The 18,010-nt window shown below is 43.3% G+C and overlaps 2 protein-coding genes across 11 annotated transcripts in view; one reads left to right on the forward strand and one right to left on the reverse strand.

Annotated features, from left to right (window-relative positions):
• armc8 (armadillo repeat containing 8) overlaps positions 1 to 5,276 on the reverse strand; it is a 141,238-nt gene extending 135,962 nt beyond the window's left edge. For 3 of the 6 annotated variants that reach the window (XM_072479279.1, XM_072479271.1, XM_072479233.1), the window contains exon 1: positions 4,745 to 4,894. In XM_072479279.1, coding sequence (XP_072335380.1) covers positions 4,745 to 4,789 — 45 coding nt within the window. In that variant the 5' untranslated portion in view covers positions 4,790 to 4,894. Of the gene's footprint in view, positions 1 to 543; positions 582 to 4,744; positions 4,895 to 5,055 lie in introns of those variants that run through there. The other 3 variants (XM_072479262.1, XM_072479252.1, XM_072479242.1) reach the window with 3 other exon arrangements.
• Positions 4,926 to 18,010, forward strand: part of dbr1 (debranching RNA lariats 1) — a 61,669-nt gene continuing 48,584 nt past the window's right edge. The window contains exons 1-5 of one of the 5 annotated variants that reach the window (XM_072479293.1): positions 4,926 to 5,086; positions 10,534 to 10,862; positions 11,152 to 11,276; positions 11,885 to 11,965; positions 12,387 to 12,472. In XM_072479293.1, the coding sequence (XP_072335394.1) occupies positions 10,666 to 10,862; positions 11,152 to 11,276; positions 11,885 to 11,965; positions 12,387 to 12,472 (489 nt within the window). In that variant the 5' untranslated portion in view covers positions 4,926 to 5,086; positions 10,534 to 10,665. Of the gene's footprint in view, positions 5,087 to 5,358; positions 5,377 to 5,396; positions 5,562 to 6,173; positions 6,422 to 10,533; positions 10,863 to 11,151; positions 11,277 to 11,884; positions 11,966 to 12,386; positions 12,473 to 18,010 lie in introns of those variants that run through there. The other 4 variants (XM_072479319.1, XM_072479312.1, XM_072479302.1 and 1 more) reach the window with 4 other exon arrangements.

Below are 18,010 nucleotides of genomic sequence, written 5' to 3' on the forward strand. Positions count from 1 at the left end.
ACATTGGTCTCATGTAACAGTTTAATTAGCCCAGGAATAAATGTAACAGTTTAATTAGCCCAGGAATAAATGCAATGACATTATCTATTTTAAGACATTTTAATGCCAGGTCTTTTCCATCTATATTGTACACAGGTACTACCAATGCCATTTAAAAAGAAATGCATCACCCTGATACTTCCAATCATCATGTCAATGTGGCAGAACAGTAAAATGATGTTTTGCCCCTTCTATATATTATCTCATCCAAGTCATATCTAATATCCCAGGAGTATTGGATCTAACTTCTCATTGTATTACAGCTGGGTTTGACCATAAAAAGTTAGGGCAATTCAGGGAAATAGCCATCTTGTCCCTTAGGTCATATTAAGTAAACAATGATAGGCTTTTAATTATTTTTAGTGAGTTATTACATTTGTCACACCTAGGGTATCTATTGCACTCACTGATGTAACCCAAAAAATAACTGACATGCTCCTACCGATATACAGTACAACAATCTAAAGTAATTTTATTAACTATTTTACTGCCCCTTTTTCTTACCTTCATTGTTACACTCAGAGTTCCACTGTATTGCTGTTCTGTAGTGAGAAAATCAAGAAACTGCAGAATTAAGTGACAATGACCACCAAAAGAGATCCTTAAAATCTGCACTGGAAAGCAGCATGCTCCTTATTTTTTTTTTTAAAGAAATAGCACCTCAATTAAATAACCAGTAAATTACAATCGCTTAAACACAGCTAGTGTGAGTTTCTAAGATGCAAACATCAGAGATTTAAGCATACGTTCGAATCAAGAATTGCAACATTGAACTTTGTTTCTTTTGCATTATCAAGACAACTGAAAATGCTGAAATTTTGCACAGTTCAGCAACAATTACTCTGCAAAAAAAACTCATATTCATTCCAACTTAGAATTCAAAATCATTAATAGTGAGTATTTAGGTGGCTTAAGTTAGATGGTGTATCCTTTTGAAAGTGAACGATACATGCCACAACTGGAGAGCTGAGCAAGCAGATTGGAATCAGGTTCCTGAACCGTAATCAGCAATTTTATGCAGAGCTCTAAACAATGGCTAACTGCAAGATTATTTTACAAATGTTACTATTCTTTCTTTCCTACATAAAACAATATATGCCCTTGTGCATCAGGACTGCAATGTAGAATCATGGTTTCAGGAGGAAAGCGTGTGAACTCCAACAATGTTGTAAAAATACCAAATTTCTCTCAATAGTCAAAATTACATTTATACAACTTTAATCAATATTCCATTAGAAATCGCAGGTGTTGTACGAGGAGGTTCACTAATAAAAATTCATTTAAAGCATTTTTATCTCTAATGACCCATTGAAGATTGCAGTGATTGAGGGGAAATAGCTCATACTTTTTATTTACTATGAATATATTGTGACAAAGTAACTTTGCATCAAAGGTAACCTTGTAGTCTGAACATTTCCAAAGCAGTTGATAACTGTACAATTAAATGTATGTATAAATAAATTAATCCTTGCCGTGTGTCTAATGTTTCATATAATGTCCCATTATAATGTTCAGCATTGAGTTTGAATATTACATTAGGTTCAGATTAAAGAGCTAGGGATCAACATAGATATGATAGAACTTGCTTTTCTCAACAAATGCTCCCTTCCTTTAGAGAATAAATTGATCACAGGCATAAATGTTTCAACACCACCTTCCCCAAATGGCCATTATTTAGGAAAGCACCTTGATCACAGAATTGTCACAACATGGGAGGCCATTTGGCCCATCATGTCTGTGCCAGCTCTCCGAATGAGCAATTTAACGACTGACCATTCAACTGCAAAGGCTAAGCTTCAGTGCAAGATTGCGGTCAACTTTCCTTTCTCTAACTTGAGGCACTGAGACCAATTAAAGTCAATTAAATACTAGAAAGCTGTTCCAACCTTCAAATCTCTCTGCTGTATAATTTAGGTAATTAACAGTCTAAGCTGAATTTGTTCCCAATCTAGCTGGTCAAGGATAGGCATCAGAAAAAGCTAGGTCACAGTTAGAGTTTCAGAAATCCTGAGCTGGGAAATGAGAGCCTACAAGATCCTGAACAGGCTGCAATCAAGCAATCCTCATCTTCAATGCAAACACAGTGCATTTTGCCACAAGTAAACAACTGTCAGGGGAATCTCAAAATGATAAATGTTTATATTATTTATTTTTGCTGATACAGCAATCCCCAATCTGAAACGTTTGCAGAAAACTAAAAAATAAACTAGTTGTTTCTTTTCTCCAGAGAAAACAGAGGTATGGAATTATTTAAATGCAGTCCATCATTATTACTGAAATGCCACTGTCATGCCGACTGGTAAATCAAGTTATTAGAAATAACTAACTCTCCTCAAAGCTTACAGAAACAAATATTTAACTACAAAAGATTTTCATTTATATAGCATCTTTCACAACCTCAGGACATGACACAGCACTTCACAGCCAATGATGTACTTTTGAACCGTTGTTACTGTTGAAACATAGAAACATGGCAGCTAATTTGTGCACAGTAAGGTTCGCATAGCACCTTAACGTAATAGATGCTCAGGAAGCTTTACAGAGGTATTATAAAACAAAATTCGACACCAAACTACATACAGAGATATCAGGACAGATGACCAAAAGCTTGGCATGGGGTAGATTTTAAGGAGTGTCTTAAAAGAGCAAAAGATATACAGGAAATGAGATTTAGAAGCATAGAATGGTAAAGTAGCCATTTGGCCCATCATGTCACTGTCTCTCTAAGTAGTCCATTCCAGAGATCTGGGCTTAGGCAGCTGAAGGCATGGCCACCAATGGTGTTTGAATACATTCCTACAGAGCCAGGAGGGGCTAAGCTATTGAGGGATGTCGAAACAAGGATGAGAATTGTATCAAACCATTTCTGAAGGAATCTGGGTGGTAACAAATACACGGACGAGGGCATCAGCAGCAGAAGAACCAAGGGAGGGGTAGAGTCTGGCAAGGTTATGGAAATAGTGATTGAAAGATAATCTGGGAGAACTATCCAACTCATTTAATAATAATCTTTATTAGTGTCACAGGTTGGTTTACATTAACACTGCAATTAAGTTACTGTGAAAATCCCCTAGTCGCCACACTCCAGCGCCTGTTCGGGCACACTGAGGGAGAATTCACCTAACAAGCGCGTCTTTCAGGACTTTTGGGAGGAAACGGAGCACCTGGAGGAAACCCACACAGACACAGGGAGAACTTGCAGACTCCGCAGAGGCAGTGATCCAAGCCAGGAATTGAATCTGGGACCCTGGCACTGTGAAGCAACAGTGCTAATCACTGTGCTACGGTGCCACCATTGAGTCTTTTACTTCCACCTTAAAGATCTGACCAAAATTGTTTTCAGAAAAACAGCATCTCTATTCTTATAAATAGACATATAATTTACAGTGCAGAAGGAGGCCATTTGGCCCATCGAGTCTGCACCAGCTCTTGGAAAGAGCACCCTACACAAGGTCAACACCTCCACCCTATCCCCAGTAACCCCACCCAACACTAAGGGCAATTTTGGACACTAAGGGCAATTTTTCATGGCCAATCCACCTAACCTGCACAGCTTTGGACTGTGGGAGGAAACCGGAGCACCCGGAGGAAACCCACGCACACTTGGGGAGGATGTGCAGACTCCGCACAGACAGTGACCCAAACCGGAATCAAACCTGGAACCCTAGAGCTGTGAAGCAATTGTGCTATCCACAATGCTACCATGCTGCCTCTATAAAGGTTTTGTTTCAACTCAGCCTATGATGTGCTGAACATTTTGACACGTCAGTTGAGCTTTTTCAGATAGATAACAGAGGTCTTTGCACTTAAAATGGCAGAAGGAAGCTGGAAATCACTGTTTTCCAAATTAATCAGTAAATGCATACTTACACAGTGGAAATTAACTATGGTTTTTCAGGGATGTGAGAAGAGCTTTTTTTATATCAACATAGTGAGTGGTTAGGACCTGGAACTGGTCGCCCATGAGGATGGTGGAAGCAGAAACAATGAATAATTTCAAAAGGAGGCTGAATGGGTATGAGGGAGATAAAGTTGCATGGCTCCTGAAATAAAGCCAGGTAATAGGTACTTACTGCACGGTTCTACAGAGAGCGGACATGCATTCAATGGATCAAATGGGCTACTTCTGTGCCGTAAATGACGCTAAACGAGTTCCGAAGAGTCATATTGCACTCGAAACTATAACTGTCTTTCGCCACAGATGCTGCAAAACCTGCTGAGTTGTTCCAGCACTTTGTTTGTACTCTATCTAGTTACTAGTTTCTTAATTAAGGGAATTGCAATTTCCTGACGATTTAAAGAATAACCGCTATGGACTAACAGTGTGACCATAGATACGAGTAAGTAGGTTTCTTCTTCCAATTAAAATGGATACACAAACATAAAAATAAATGTCAAAACGTAGACATACATATAACCCTTCACAAAAGTGAGTTATCCCGGTGCATATTTACTGTTAAATTATGTGAAATGCAGGAAGGCTGGCGATTTGTACTTTAAAAAGAGGAAGGTTTACAGTAAACATCAGGCCCAAGCCGGGAGCTGCAGCATGCCGATATTCACGTAGACGCTAATACGAGGAGCTGCAGCCGAGACACGGAAATACCCGCCGCCCACCTCACACCAGACATGCCGGCCCTTCGCTTGGGACTCACAGCCATGGCCTGAGGAGAGCGAGTCAGTGCGAGCGGGGTTACATACTCACCGAGAGCACGCTCATCCGCATCGGGGCCTCCAGCAGGCACGCCATCTTCAGCAGCAGCAGCGAAGCCGCCCCGGGAGCCCCTCCCCCACACACCCCGGACTGACTAGGCCGGACCGGGCAACACTGCACTGCGCAGCCGCAACACCGCCAGCGCACTTGCCACAGCCGCACAATAAAAACACGCGGCCCTTCGCATGATAGACTTTACAGCGCTACCGGCCGGCGGCTTATTTACTTGTTTTGATTTTTAAAATATATAAATTGTCGCATCAAATTCATCGAAAGTGAGGATTTGAATTATGTATATTTACCTTATCCATCACCCGCAGATTCGGATAAATTGTAAGTTATCGCTTGGAGATTTTTTAAAACAATTATACTTTCTTCTTGTAATATATATATGTTCCGAAAAATGAGCTGCAGAGTTTTGTTTGGTTTAGTAATTTTTCTCTCTGTCCTTTCGGCTTCTTTCCTCTGAAAGTGTTGAATGTTGCGGCGTGGCGCTGCACTGAGTTTACTTGAATGGGGGGAGGGCGGCGCAGCGCATGCGCGCTGGTTGTTTGGCGGTGTGGTTCCAAGAGCGCGGCGGCGGCGGCGGCGGAACTCGGGCTGGCGGGAGGGAGGGAGAGCAGGTAGGTAGGAAACAACAGACGGAGACTCCGGCTATGTTGCGGGGATGTCAGTTTGCTTACTGATTGGTGGCCTCCTCGAAGGAGCAAACTCTTCCGGTCGTCCGATATAATCAGAGTGCCGCCCCCTCTCCGCCCCCGGCCATTTTGATGGGGGAGAAGCGCATGTGTAAACTGAGGCTCTTAAGGTAATGCCCCCGGTAGTCAAATAGTCCAGCTCTAGACTCACACTTGCAGTTTACGGAGGTAGACCAGGGATTGTCTAGACGCTCCTTGTAAGTCTCTTAACAGCCCTGAAAATAAATGCGCACCCCTAGTATTTAAATTTGTCAACTGTCTAATTGATTCTAATAATAAATCTGCGTTTGCACATCAATATGATTCGTTTAATGTTCCCACATTGTCTGGGCTGGCTGTACAAATATTGTCACCTTATTATGGTATGTCTGCACTATTTGGTCACAACAATTGTTTTATTTAATTTACTTTGAGGATGATGAACTCCAGTGATCTTTTAATTTTGAGTGAAATGTTGCCAGTGAATAGATAACTCATTGTTTCTAGTATTTTAAAAGGATCAAAAACTATACTGATTGTTGCATTTTATGTTTCTTTTTATTTGGAAAGTCAAGAAAGATTAATTTAATTTCACTGAACATTGTCTCACTTTGTTTACTCTAATAAGCTAGACCACTGCATACAATCTTACACCCTGTCTCTAGACTTTTTCCATTTACGTTCTTAGTTTGCAACTGTCAATCGCTCTTTATAAATGTTTTCTAACTTTGTTTAACATCCAGCTAATGATGATTCATCTAGCATATAGCTGAGCCAGGCATGTACGAAGAATTGCTGTTCCATCGCCTCCTTATGCTGTTGGCTAAACTCTTCTAGATTATACATTGCATTTGGCTTAGGTTCCTGTGAGTTGGGGAGAAGACCAAAAATACCTCCTCCTCATTACTGGAAGTGTTCAAGCGTGGGTGCCAGGTTATAACAATCGGACTTGATTGTGAACCGCATCTCGGTCAAATTACTTGCATCCCAGGTGAGGTTCACATGAATGATTGCTATTTTGGCATAGTACTTATTATCCCCAATGACTTTGGTCAGACGACTAGAGGTATAGACTATTTTCTAAATGGGAAAATACTTTGGAAATCAGAAACACAAAGGAACTTGGAAGTCCTGTTCAGGATTCTCTTAAGGTTGACATGCAGGTTCAGTTGGCAGTTAGGAAGGCAAATGCAATGTTAGCATTCATGTCAAGAAGGCTAGAATACAAGAGCAGGGATGTACTGTAGAGGCCGTATAGGGCTCTGGTCAGACCCCATTTTGAATATGGTGTGCTGTTTTGGGCCCCGCATCCAAGGAAGGATGTGCTGGGCTTGGAGAGGGTCCAGAGGAGGTTCACGAGAATGATCCCCTGAATGAAGGACTTTTGTCCTATGAGGAGCGGTTGAGAACTCTGGGTCTGTACTCAATGGAGTTTTAGAAGGAAGAGGGGGATTTAATTGAAACTTATTGAATACTGAGAGGCCTAGATAGAATAAACGTGGAGAGAATGTTTCCACTAGTAGGAGAAACTAGAACCTGAAAACGCAGCCTCTATCTGAAGGGACTATCATTTAAAACAAGAGATGAGGAGGAATTTCTTCAGCCAGAGGGAGGTAAATCTGTGAACTCATTGTCGCAGAAGGCTGTGGAAGCCAAATCACGGAGTGTCTTTACGATAGATAGATAGATTCTTAATTAATAAGCATGGTAGCACAATGATTAGCACTGTTGCTTCACAGCGACAGAATCCCAGATTCGATTCCTGCTTGGGTCACTGTGTGGAGTCTGCACGTTCTCAGTGTCTGCGTTGGTTTCCTCCGGGTGCTCCAGTTTCCTCCCACAAGTCTCAAAAAGACGTGCTATTAGGTAATTTGGACATTCTGAATTCCCCCTCTGTGTACCCGAATAGGTGCTGGAATGTGGCGACTAGGGTCCTTGCACTTCATTGCAGTGTTACTGTAAGCCTACTTGTGACAATAATAAAGATTAGTATTATGGGGAGAAGGCAGGAGAATGGGGATGAAAAACCTAATCAGCCATGATTGTCGGAGCAGACGTGATGGGCCGAATGGCCTAATTCTGCTCCTATGTCTTATGAATTGTTTCTTAACAATGCTTTTATCTGGGGATAGATTCGATTTTGCATTTTTTTTTAAAGCAGCTAAAAAGGCAACTGTTTTTGTTTATTTTTGCCATGTACATCAATTTTTAGAATGGAGTAATCTGTCAATTAAGTCCAGGCTGATTTAGATGATGATTCAATGAATTGTTTGTATAAGAAGTAGCTTGCTACAGATATTCAGGAATGAAATTGCAGATTGCTCGCCCAACCATGTTCAAATGTCAGGATTTGGTGTGAAAGCAATATTCCTACTACACTGGATTGTTAATATTAAACATTTTAATTTATTATGTTTCTATGACACAAACCCAAAGTGTTTGAGCATAGACCCCCATCAGGTTTGTTGGGTGTAATTCTAGTTTCTTTGCAGCCTTTTACATCGACTGTGGTAACTATTTTAGGTTTATGAGTTTGCAGTCAAAGTTGGGCAGGTATTCCTTGATTTGATTTATTATAGTCACATGTATTATTAGTATACAGTGAAAAGTATTGTTTCTTGCATGCTGTACAGACAATGCATACCGTACAAAGGGAAGGAAGGAGAGACTACAGAATGTAATGTTACAGTTATAGCAAGGTGTAGAGAAAAGATCAACTTAATACTAGGTAGGTACACTCAAAAGTCTGATGACAGCAGGGAAGAAGCTGTCCTCGAGTCGGTTTGTACGTGACCTCAAACTTTTTTATCTTTTTCCTGGCGGAAGAAGGTGGAAGAGAGTATGTCCGGGGTGCGTGGGGTCCTTAATTATGCTGGCTGCCTTTCCAAGGCAGTGGGAATTTTAGACAGAGTCCATGGATGGGAGGCTGGTTTGTGTGATGGATTGGGCTACATTCACGACCTTTTGTAGTTTCCTGCGGTCTTGGGCAGAGCAGGCTCCATACCAAGCTGGGATACAACCGGAAAGAATGCTTTCTATGGTGCATCTGTAAACATTGGTAAGAGTCAAATTTCCTTAGTCTGAGAAAGTAGAGTCATTGGTGGGCTTTCTTAACTATAGTGGTTGGCATGGGGAGGACCAGGGCAGGTTGTTGGTGATCAGGACACCTAAAAACTTGTTATTGTTGGTCAGTCATGTTCAACAAGTAACTAGCTGCATAAAATGTAGCCCTTGTTTCAATACTGTAACTGCCTTTCTATATTATGATGTGTTAGGATTGTTTGTGGGGGGGCCTGTGGCAGTTAAATGGCTTTCCCCTTTTAGCTCTCGTTTGACCGCAACAGATTTTTTGAAAAGGATATACTTGGTAAGACAGCGAGCATTTAACTTTTTACGCGCTGTGATCATAAAATAAGCAATTGGAAGGCTTTCTTGAAGAGTTTGGCTTTAATATACCTGAACCGATCTAAGTATAAGATTAAAATACACGGCAACCTTCGCATGTGGGGACACAATCCTGAATTTCCCATGCACGGTAATTGATTACGGTGTGGGTAAGAATAGATTTATCAACTTAAGAGTCTTGAGAAATAGGGCAGCACGGTGGGGCAGTGGGTTAGCCCAGCTTCCTCACGGCGCCTAGGTCCCAGGTTCGATCCCGGCTCTGGGTCACTGTCCGTGTGGAGTTTGCACATTCTCCCCGTGTCTGCGTGGGTTTCGCCCACACAACCCAAATAAATGTGCAGGCTAGGTGGATTGGCCATGCTAAATTGCCCCTTAATTGGAAAAAAATGAATTGGGTACTCTTTATAAAAAATTTTAAGTCTTGAGAAATAAAGGGGTATACTACCTGCATTTTGGTTACTTAGCTGGTGCCAGGCTAAATTCTGTGGTTTTGCGACTTTCCTTTAGTGGTACTGATGTTTCTGATTAAGATTAAATGGCTGATTTAGCCATCCACCTGGAGACAGTGATGCTGGGTTTGGAGCTTGGAAGGTGGGTGGGAGAGAGAGGGAGGAAGGAGGGTCCCCGCTCCAGTCTTCTCTCATCGCCGTCTCAACTGCTTGTCTTGCTTACTGTAAAGAAAGCAGTGGCTTAAATGCTCAGGCCTTTCAATCTGGTTGTGACTAGTGCATTCCCCTTGTAAGTTCAGTTTGTGTCTAAGAATCCCTTGGTGAATATATAATTCTCCTGAAGTCTCTTGATTTGGATACATGGTGTCTCCGTCGGAGATACGTGGTGTCTCCATGTAGATTTGAACATGGAGTGGAAGTGACACAAATTGGGTAGCCATTTGTTGAAGCTCCAGTCACACTTCTAGTCTATATGTTTTTTAAAAGTCTCTTTTTAAATGTTCAATTTCCGGCCGATGCATTAAAAATCATTATTTGGCATAAAGCATGTTATCATGACATCAAACATGTGCTCAGGTATGGATTAACCGATTCAATAGGGATACTGATATTTTAGCTACGTAGATGTTGAATCTCAAGCCTGGATTTAAAGTACTTATAGTTTGAGTAATCATTCTAAACTAAGTGAAATCTTATCATTTAGAGATGAGATTTGGATATTACTGAAATAGTTTGCTATGCTTTGAAATATAGCTAACTGAAACAGGAATTTACTTTTTTCCTCTTAAACATAAAAACTATGATTTTTTTTAAAGCATTTTATTTAATTAATGTATGATAGTATTTTATACAATATTATAACAGTCAAAGGGAGCAACTACATATCTTATTGTTTTATGATTTGTAGAACCAGGCATGTTTTGCTAGTTTATAATTCTGGTCAGTTATTAAGCTATCAAAGAAGTTGAATTGGTAATGCTTTGTTCTAATAGTTTGATTCAGGCCTAATGGGACATTGACAGTTGAACATATTTCACTGTCTGAGTTTAAGCAGTCATATCTTAACTGTTGATTCTATTGTTAAATAGTCTTTTAAGATTTAATTTACAACTGCATTCAATTTTTGAGTCTCTTAATCAACTATTTATTCAACAGCCTGTAAGAAAAACCTTAAAAGCTGTATTTGAATATATAAACCTTTAAGTTTAACTTCAGTAATTAATGAATATTGCCCTTTCTTTAATTTCAGAGTCTATGATAGTTTAATTGGGTCAGTACACTGTGACATGAGTGTGCTTAAATAGGGCCCAGGAAGGGAGATTGCTCCTAAAGACACCCAGCTCATTGGAACTTGTAGTGCAAGCTGTTGCACACTGTTACAATGAAGGTAGCAGTAGAAGGTTGCTGCCATGGTGAGCTGGACAAAATCTATGAGAGTATTCAGTTTTTGGAGAAAAAGGACAATGTTAAGGTGGACCTCTTGTTGTGCTGTGGAGATTTTCAAGCAGTCAGGAATGAAGCTGACATGATTTGCATGGCTGTACCTATTAAATACAGACAAATGCAAACCTTTTACAAGTAAGTAGGTGTTCAAGGTTGTTCTTTCATATCACTTTATTTATTTGTTTATTATTTATGTTTATTGTGTGTAAATTAAGATTGATTCACCTTTTAGCTGCTGTGTTCAAATGCTTGCTGTAGCAAGCGTCTGTTTGGAATGTAAAACATCTTTTTAAAATTTGTGTAGAATTTTTATATCTGGTGAAAAATGTACCTAACCAACAAATTGTATTTTCTTAATAATGTATGCTGTATAAAATGAACTGTTTGTGAAGTAAAATGGCATATGTTGAATTGTTAAATGTAGATATTACTCTGGAGAAAAAAAAGCCTCGGTTCTCACCATCTTTATAGGAGGCAATCATGAAGCCTCGAATCACTTGCAGGAGTTGCCTTACGGAGGATGGGTGGCACCAAACATTTACTACCTAGGTATTACACTACTGATATTTCTATTCAGTATATATCTTGCAACAATTCTTGGCTTTAAAGCCAATGTGTTGTCTGATAATGGAGTTAATTGTTTCCTGACTTTGGCTAATACATGATTATATTATACCTCCTATGAAAAGGTGGCAGCAAGATTTTTAAGGACCTGTAAAACTCGCTGACATTATGTCTTCAACTTAAAATCGCTCCTGTTGAATGCTTTGTTGTCTCAAATTACTTTCTTTTTGAAAATGTGTTTTTTTTGTATTTATAAAAAGCAGGTTTACAATTGACTGTAAAATGTTAATTACAATTCTAGGTCATTGTGAGTATGATGGGATGGTTAGAAAGAATGGCAACATGGTTTGCATCACCTTGACAGAAGCTATGCAGAGCCAATGTGAACTTTTAGTTTTTCTTGTTTTATATTTGTAAACTATTCTACCTAAAATGCTAAAGAATTTGAATGGAAGCCCAGTAACGATTTCAGATAACTGGCTGATGTTTTTCTTGTAACAAGGTATCAACATTAAAGGGTGGCCAAAGGTTTATGGGCCTCATCTTCAAAGTCTGTTTCTCAGAAAGAATGCAAATTTGTTATTTGATTCTAGGGTATGCTGGCGTGGTGAAGTACCGTGGTGTACGTATAGGAGGGCTCTCTGGTATTTTTAAACCACACGACTACAGGAAAGGTAAATTGCTGTAACTTAGCGAAGCTCAATTTCCCAAATAGTGAATGCCAACTAAAAATTGCCGCAATCCTGTAATTTTTGTCGAAAACAATTATTTGGAATGATTTTGTACTGAACAATGCAGATTCTAAAATGACGCATCTTCTTTTATCGTTATCAATTTGGGAGTGTTACTCCAATGAATGGTAATATATGAATGTGACATGAAGTCCTATAGAATTAATGTGCCACAAAGAACCAGTATTGATCACATGGCTTCACTTCTAAAGTTTCTTTAAAATCTATCCCCAGGACTTTTGTTCTTGGGTTTGGTGGGCCACCCTTTGGGTTTGTGGAGTATAATGAGGAAAACTTCCTAATATAATGAAAGATGGTCATTTTTATTACATTAAAAACTCTATTGATTTTTTTTAATTTCCAGGCCATTTTGAATATCCGCCATATAATCAGCAGACAATGCGAAGTGCTTATCATGTCAGAAATATTGAAGTCTTCAAACTTAAGCAGGTTAGAAACATTAGTGCTGTCCATGTCATTCATATTGTCATGTAATTGGAGATTTGATCTGTGGGCCTGTTGCAATATTCCGAGTTTTCTACATCTAACGTATTTTAAATGAAATGAAAATCGCTTATTGTCACAAGTAGACTTCAAATGAAGTGAAAAGCCCCTAGTTGCCACATTCCAGTGCCTGTTCGGGGAGGCTGGTACGGGAATTGAACCGTGCTGCTCGCCTGCCTTGGTCTACTTTCAAAGCCAGCGATTTAGCCCTGTGCTAAACCAGGGTAAGAATGATAAGTCATCATTCCCTGTAATATCCTTAAATTGGTATAGCAGTGTTTACTTTGATAGATGTGGCTCAATTGTAATACAGAACATGAAATACTTCCAACGTTGTTGCCTAACTAATTCCTCCAGATTGACGGACTTTTTTCTGGCTAGAATTTACCTGAGGTCAGTCTAGACTTGTATGTCCTGAACCCAGCGGGGGTAAATGAGGTGTTTAAGGACTTCTATAGTAAATTATATGAGTCGGAACCCCCGGCTGGGGTGGAGGGATGAGACAGTTTCTGGGTCAGTTGAGGTTCCCGAGGGTGGAGTAGGACCTGGTGAAAGGGCTGTGAGCCCCAATTGAGATTGAGGAAATAATCAAGGGGCTGGTGGGCATGCAGTCAGGCAAGGCCCCGGGGCCTGACGGCTACCCGGTGGAATTCTATAAGAAGCTTTCAGAGATATTGAGCCCACTGCTGGTGAGGACATTTAACAAAGCAAGAGAGAAGGGAGTCCTTCCCCCAACAATGTCGCAGGCCTCGATTTCATTGATCCTGAAACAGGAGAAGGATCCGGAGCAATGCGGGTCATACAGGACGATTTCTCTACTGAATGGATGCCAAACTGCTGGCTAAGATACTGGCCACAAGGATGGAGGACTGTGTCCCGGGGGTGATAGGGGAAGACCAAGCGGGATTTGTTAAGGGCAGGCAACTCGAGGCCAATGTTCAAAGGCTTCTCAATGTTATTATGATGCCCTCAGAAGGAGAGGAGGCGGAGGTGGTGGTAGCGATGGATGCGGAGAAGGCTTTTGAACGGGTGGAGAAGGCTTTTCATCGGGTGGAATGGAATTACCTGTGGGAGGCACTGGGAAGGTTTGGGTTTGGTGAGGGTTCAATCAGGCACCAGTAGCAAGTGTGTGTACCAACTGGCTGAGGTCGGGGTATTTTTTTTTAAAATATATTTTATTCAAGTTTTTTGGCCAAACATAACAATACGTAGTGTTTCTTTTACACAACAATAAGGCAATATAAATATCCGTGGCCAGTTTTAAACAAATAAATAAGTAATATATAAACAAAAAACGAAACTAAATGGCAACTGCCTTGTCCAAAATAAATACTCTCCAAAAATACAATCCAATATACAATTACATATACCAAATACCTATACATATACAATAACATCCCTGAGAGTCCGTCCGATTCCTTTCCCCCCCCCCCCCCTCCCCCCTGGGTTGCTGCTGTTGTCTACTTCTTTTCCATTCCCTCTATCTTTCTGTGAGGTAGTCGACGAACGGTTGCCACCGCCTGGTGAACCCCTGAGCCGAACCCCTTAACACGAACTTAATCCGTTCTAACTTTATAAACCCTGCCATATCGTTTATCCAGGTCTCCACACGCGGGGGTTTGGCTTCCTTCCACATTAACAATATCCTGCGCCGGGCTACAAGGGACGCAAAGGCCAACACGTCAGCCTCTCTCGCATCCTGCACTCCCGGCTCTTCTGCAACCCCAAATATAGCCAACCCCCAGCTTGGTTCGACCCGGACCCCCACCACCTTCAAAAGCACCTTTGCCACCCCCACCCAGAACCCCTGTAGTGCCGGGCATGACCAGAACATGTGGGTGTGATTCGCTGGGCCTCTCGAGCATCTCGCACACCTATCCTCTACCCCCAAAAATTTACTAAGCCGTACTCCAGTCATATGCGCCCTGTGTAGCACCTTAAATTGTATCAGGCTTAGCCTGGCACACGAGGACGATGAGTTTACCCTATGTAGGGCATCAGCCCACAGCCCCTCCTCAATCTCCTCCCCCAGTTCTTCTTCCCATTTCCCTTTCAGCTCATCTACCATTATCTCCCCCTCGTCCCTCATTTCCCTGTATATGTCCGACAGCTTACCATCCCCCACCCATGTCTCTGAGATCACTCTATCCTGCGTCGGGAGCTGCGGGAATTCCCTCATCTGTTGCCTCGCAAAAGCCCTCAATTGCATATACCGAAATGCATTCCCTTGGGGCAACCCATATTTCTCCGTCAGCGCTCCCATCTACAAATAGATCTCTTAGTTGTACTACCCCAGCTCTTTGCCATGCTCCAAATCCCCCATCCATTCTCCCCGGAACGAACCTATGATTGTTTCTTATCGGGGACCGCACCAAAGCTCCCGTCCCTCCCCTATGCCGTCTCCACTGCCCCCAAATTTTCAATGTAGCCACCACCACCGGGCTTGTGGTGTATTTCTTTGGTGAGAACGGCAACGGCGCCGTCACCATTGCTTGCAGGCTAGTCCCCCTGCAGGACGCCCTCTCCAATCTCTTCCACGCCGCTCCCTCCCCTTCTCCCATCCACTTACACACCATTGAAACATTGGCGGCCCAGTAGTACTCACTTAGGCTCGGTAGTGCCAGCCCCCACCCCCCGTCCCTACTACGCTGCAAGAATCCCCGCCTCACTCTCGGGGTCTTCCCAGCCCACACACAACTCATAATGCTCTTCTCAATTCTTTTGAAAAAAGCCTTCGTGATCACCACCGGGAGGCACTGGAACACAAAAAGGAATCTCGGGAAGACCACCATTTTGACCGCCTGCACCCTACCTGCCAATGACAGGGACACAATGTCCCATCTCTTGAAATCCTCCTCCATCTGTTCCACCAACCGTGTTAAATTAAGCCTATGTAATGTATCCCAATTCTTGGCTATCTGGATCCCCAGGTACCGGAAGTCCCTTGTTACCTTCCTCAACGGTAAATCCTCTATCTCTGCTCTGCTCCCCCGGATGCACCACAAATAACTCACTTTTCCCCATGTTCAGTTTATACCCTGAAAAATTCCCGAACTCCCCAAGTATCCGCATTATCTCTGGCATCCCCTCCGCTGGGTCCGCCACATATAGCAACAAATCGTCCGCATACAGAGATACCCGGTGTTCTTCACTCTCTCTCCCCCCCCCCCCCCAGTACTCCCCTCCACTTCCTGGAACCCCAGTGCTATGGCCAGGGGTTCAATCGCCAATGCAAACAATAACGGGGACAGAGGACATCCCTGCCTCGTCCCTCCTATGGAGCCGAAAATAGTCAGACCCCCGTCCATTCGTGACCACGCTCGCCATCGGGGCCCTATATAGCAACTGTACCCACCTGATATACCCGTCCCCAAAGCCAAATCTCCTCAACACCTCCCACAAATAATCCCACTCCACTCTCAAATGCTTTCTCGGCATCCATCGCCACCACTATCTCCGCTTCCCCCTCTGGTGGGGGCATCATCATTACCCCTAGCAGCCTCCGTATATTTGTATTTAGCTGTCTCCCCTTCACAAACCCAGTTTGGTCCTCATGGACCACCCCCGGGACACAATCCTCTATCCTCATTGCCATTACCTTGGCCAGAATCTTAGCATCCACATTCAGGAGGGAAATAGGCCTGTATGACCCGCATTGCAGCGGGTCTTTTTCATTCTTTAGGAGGAGCGATATCGTTGCCTCTGACATAGTCGGGGGCAGCTGCCCCCTTTCCCTCGCCTCATTAAAGGTTCTCATCAGTAGCGGGGCCAGCAAGTCCAAATATTTCTTACAGAATTCAACTGGGAATCCGTCTGGTCCCGGGGCCTTCCCCGCCTGCATGCTCCCAATCCCTTTCACTACTTCCTCCGTCTCAATCTGTGCTCCCAGCCCCACTCTCTCCTGCTCCTCCACCTGAGGAAATTCCAGCTGATCCAGAAAGCACATCATTCTCTCCTTCCCGTCCGGGGGCTGCGCTTCATATAATCTTTCATAAAATGCCTTGAACACTCCATTCACTCTCTCCGCTCCCTGCTCCATCTCTCACCCCCCCCCCCCCCCCCCATCTCCCTCGCTGCTCCCCTTTTCCTCAGTTGGTGGGCCAACAACCTACTCGCCTTCTCCCCATATTCGTACTGTACACCCTGTGCCTTCCTCCATTGTGCCTCTGCATTACCCGTAGTCGACAAGTCAAATTCTACATGTAGCCTTTGCCTTTCCCTGTACAGTCCCTCCTCTGGTGCCTCCGCGTATTGTCTGTCCACCCTCAGACGTTCTTTCAACAACCGCTCCCTTTCCCTACCCTCCTGCTTTCCTTTATGTGCCCTAATAGATATCAGCTCCCCTCTAACCACTGCCTTCAGTGCCTCCCAGACCACTCCCACCTGTACCTCCCCATTATCATTAAGTTCCAAGTACCTTTCAATACACCCCCTCACCCTAAAACACCCCCCCCTCATCTGCCAATAATCCCATGTCCATTCTCCAGGGTGGAAGCTGGTGTTTTTCTTCCCCTATCTCCAGGTCCACCCAGTGTGCAGCATGATCCGAGATGGCTATAGCTGTGTACTCCGTCCCCGTCACCTTTGGGATCAGTGCCCTTCCCAAAACAAAAACATTTATTCGTGAAAATACTTTGTGTACATAGGAGAAAAACGAAAACTCCTTACTCCTAGGTCTACTAAATCTCCAGGGATCTACTCCTCCCATCTGCTCCATAAAATCCTTAAGCACCCTAGCTGCAGCCGGCCTCCTTCCGGTCCTGGACCTCGATCTGTCCAGCCCTGGGTCCAGCACCGTATTAAAGTCTCCACCCATTACCAACTTCCCCACTTCTAGGTCCGGGATTTGTCCTAACATGCGCCTCATAAAATTGGCATCATCCCAGTTCGGGTCATACACGTTCACTAATACCACCGCCTCCCCTTGCAGTTTGCCACTCACCATCACGTATCTGCCCCCATTATCTGCCACTATAGTCTTTGCCTCAAACATTACCCCCTTCCCCACTAGTATGGCCACCCCCCTGTTTTTTTGCATCTAGCCCCGAATGAAACACCTGCCCCACCCATCCTTTGCGAAGTCTAACTTGGTCTATCAGCTTCAGATGCGTCTCCTGAAGCATAACCACATCTGCCTTAAGTTTCTTTAGGTGTGCGAGTACCCGTGCCCTCTTAATTGGCCCGTTCAGCCCTCTCACATTGCACGTGATCAACCGGGTTGGGGGGCTCTTTACCCCCCGCCCTCGACGACTAGCCATTTCCTTTTTCAATCCAGCTCCTCACCCGGTTCCCACGTAGCTGTATCCCCCCCAGGCGGCACCTCCCCCCCCCCCCCCCCCCCCCCCCAGCCCCGACCCCCCCCCGCCTTCCCATACCAGCTCCCCCTTCTCCCCAGCAGCAGCAACCCAGTTACCCCCCCGCTAGATCCCAAGCTAGCGTAGTTGCTCCCAGAAGTCAGCAAACTCTGGCCGACCTCGGCTTCCC

This window comes from Scyliorhinus torazame, chromosome 2, assembly GCF_047496885.1.
Source record: "Scyliorhinus torazame isolate Kashiwa2021f chromosome 2, sScyTor2.1, whole genome shotgun sequence".
Classification (NCBI taxonomy): Eukaryota; Metazoa; Chordata; class Chondrichthyes; order Carcharhiniformes; family Scyliorhinidae; genus Scyliorhinus; species Scyliorhinus torazame.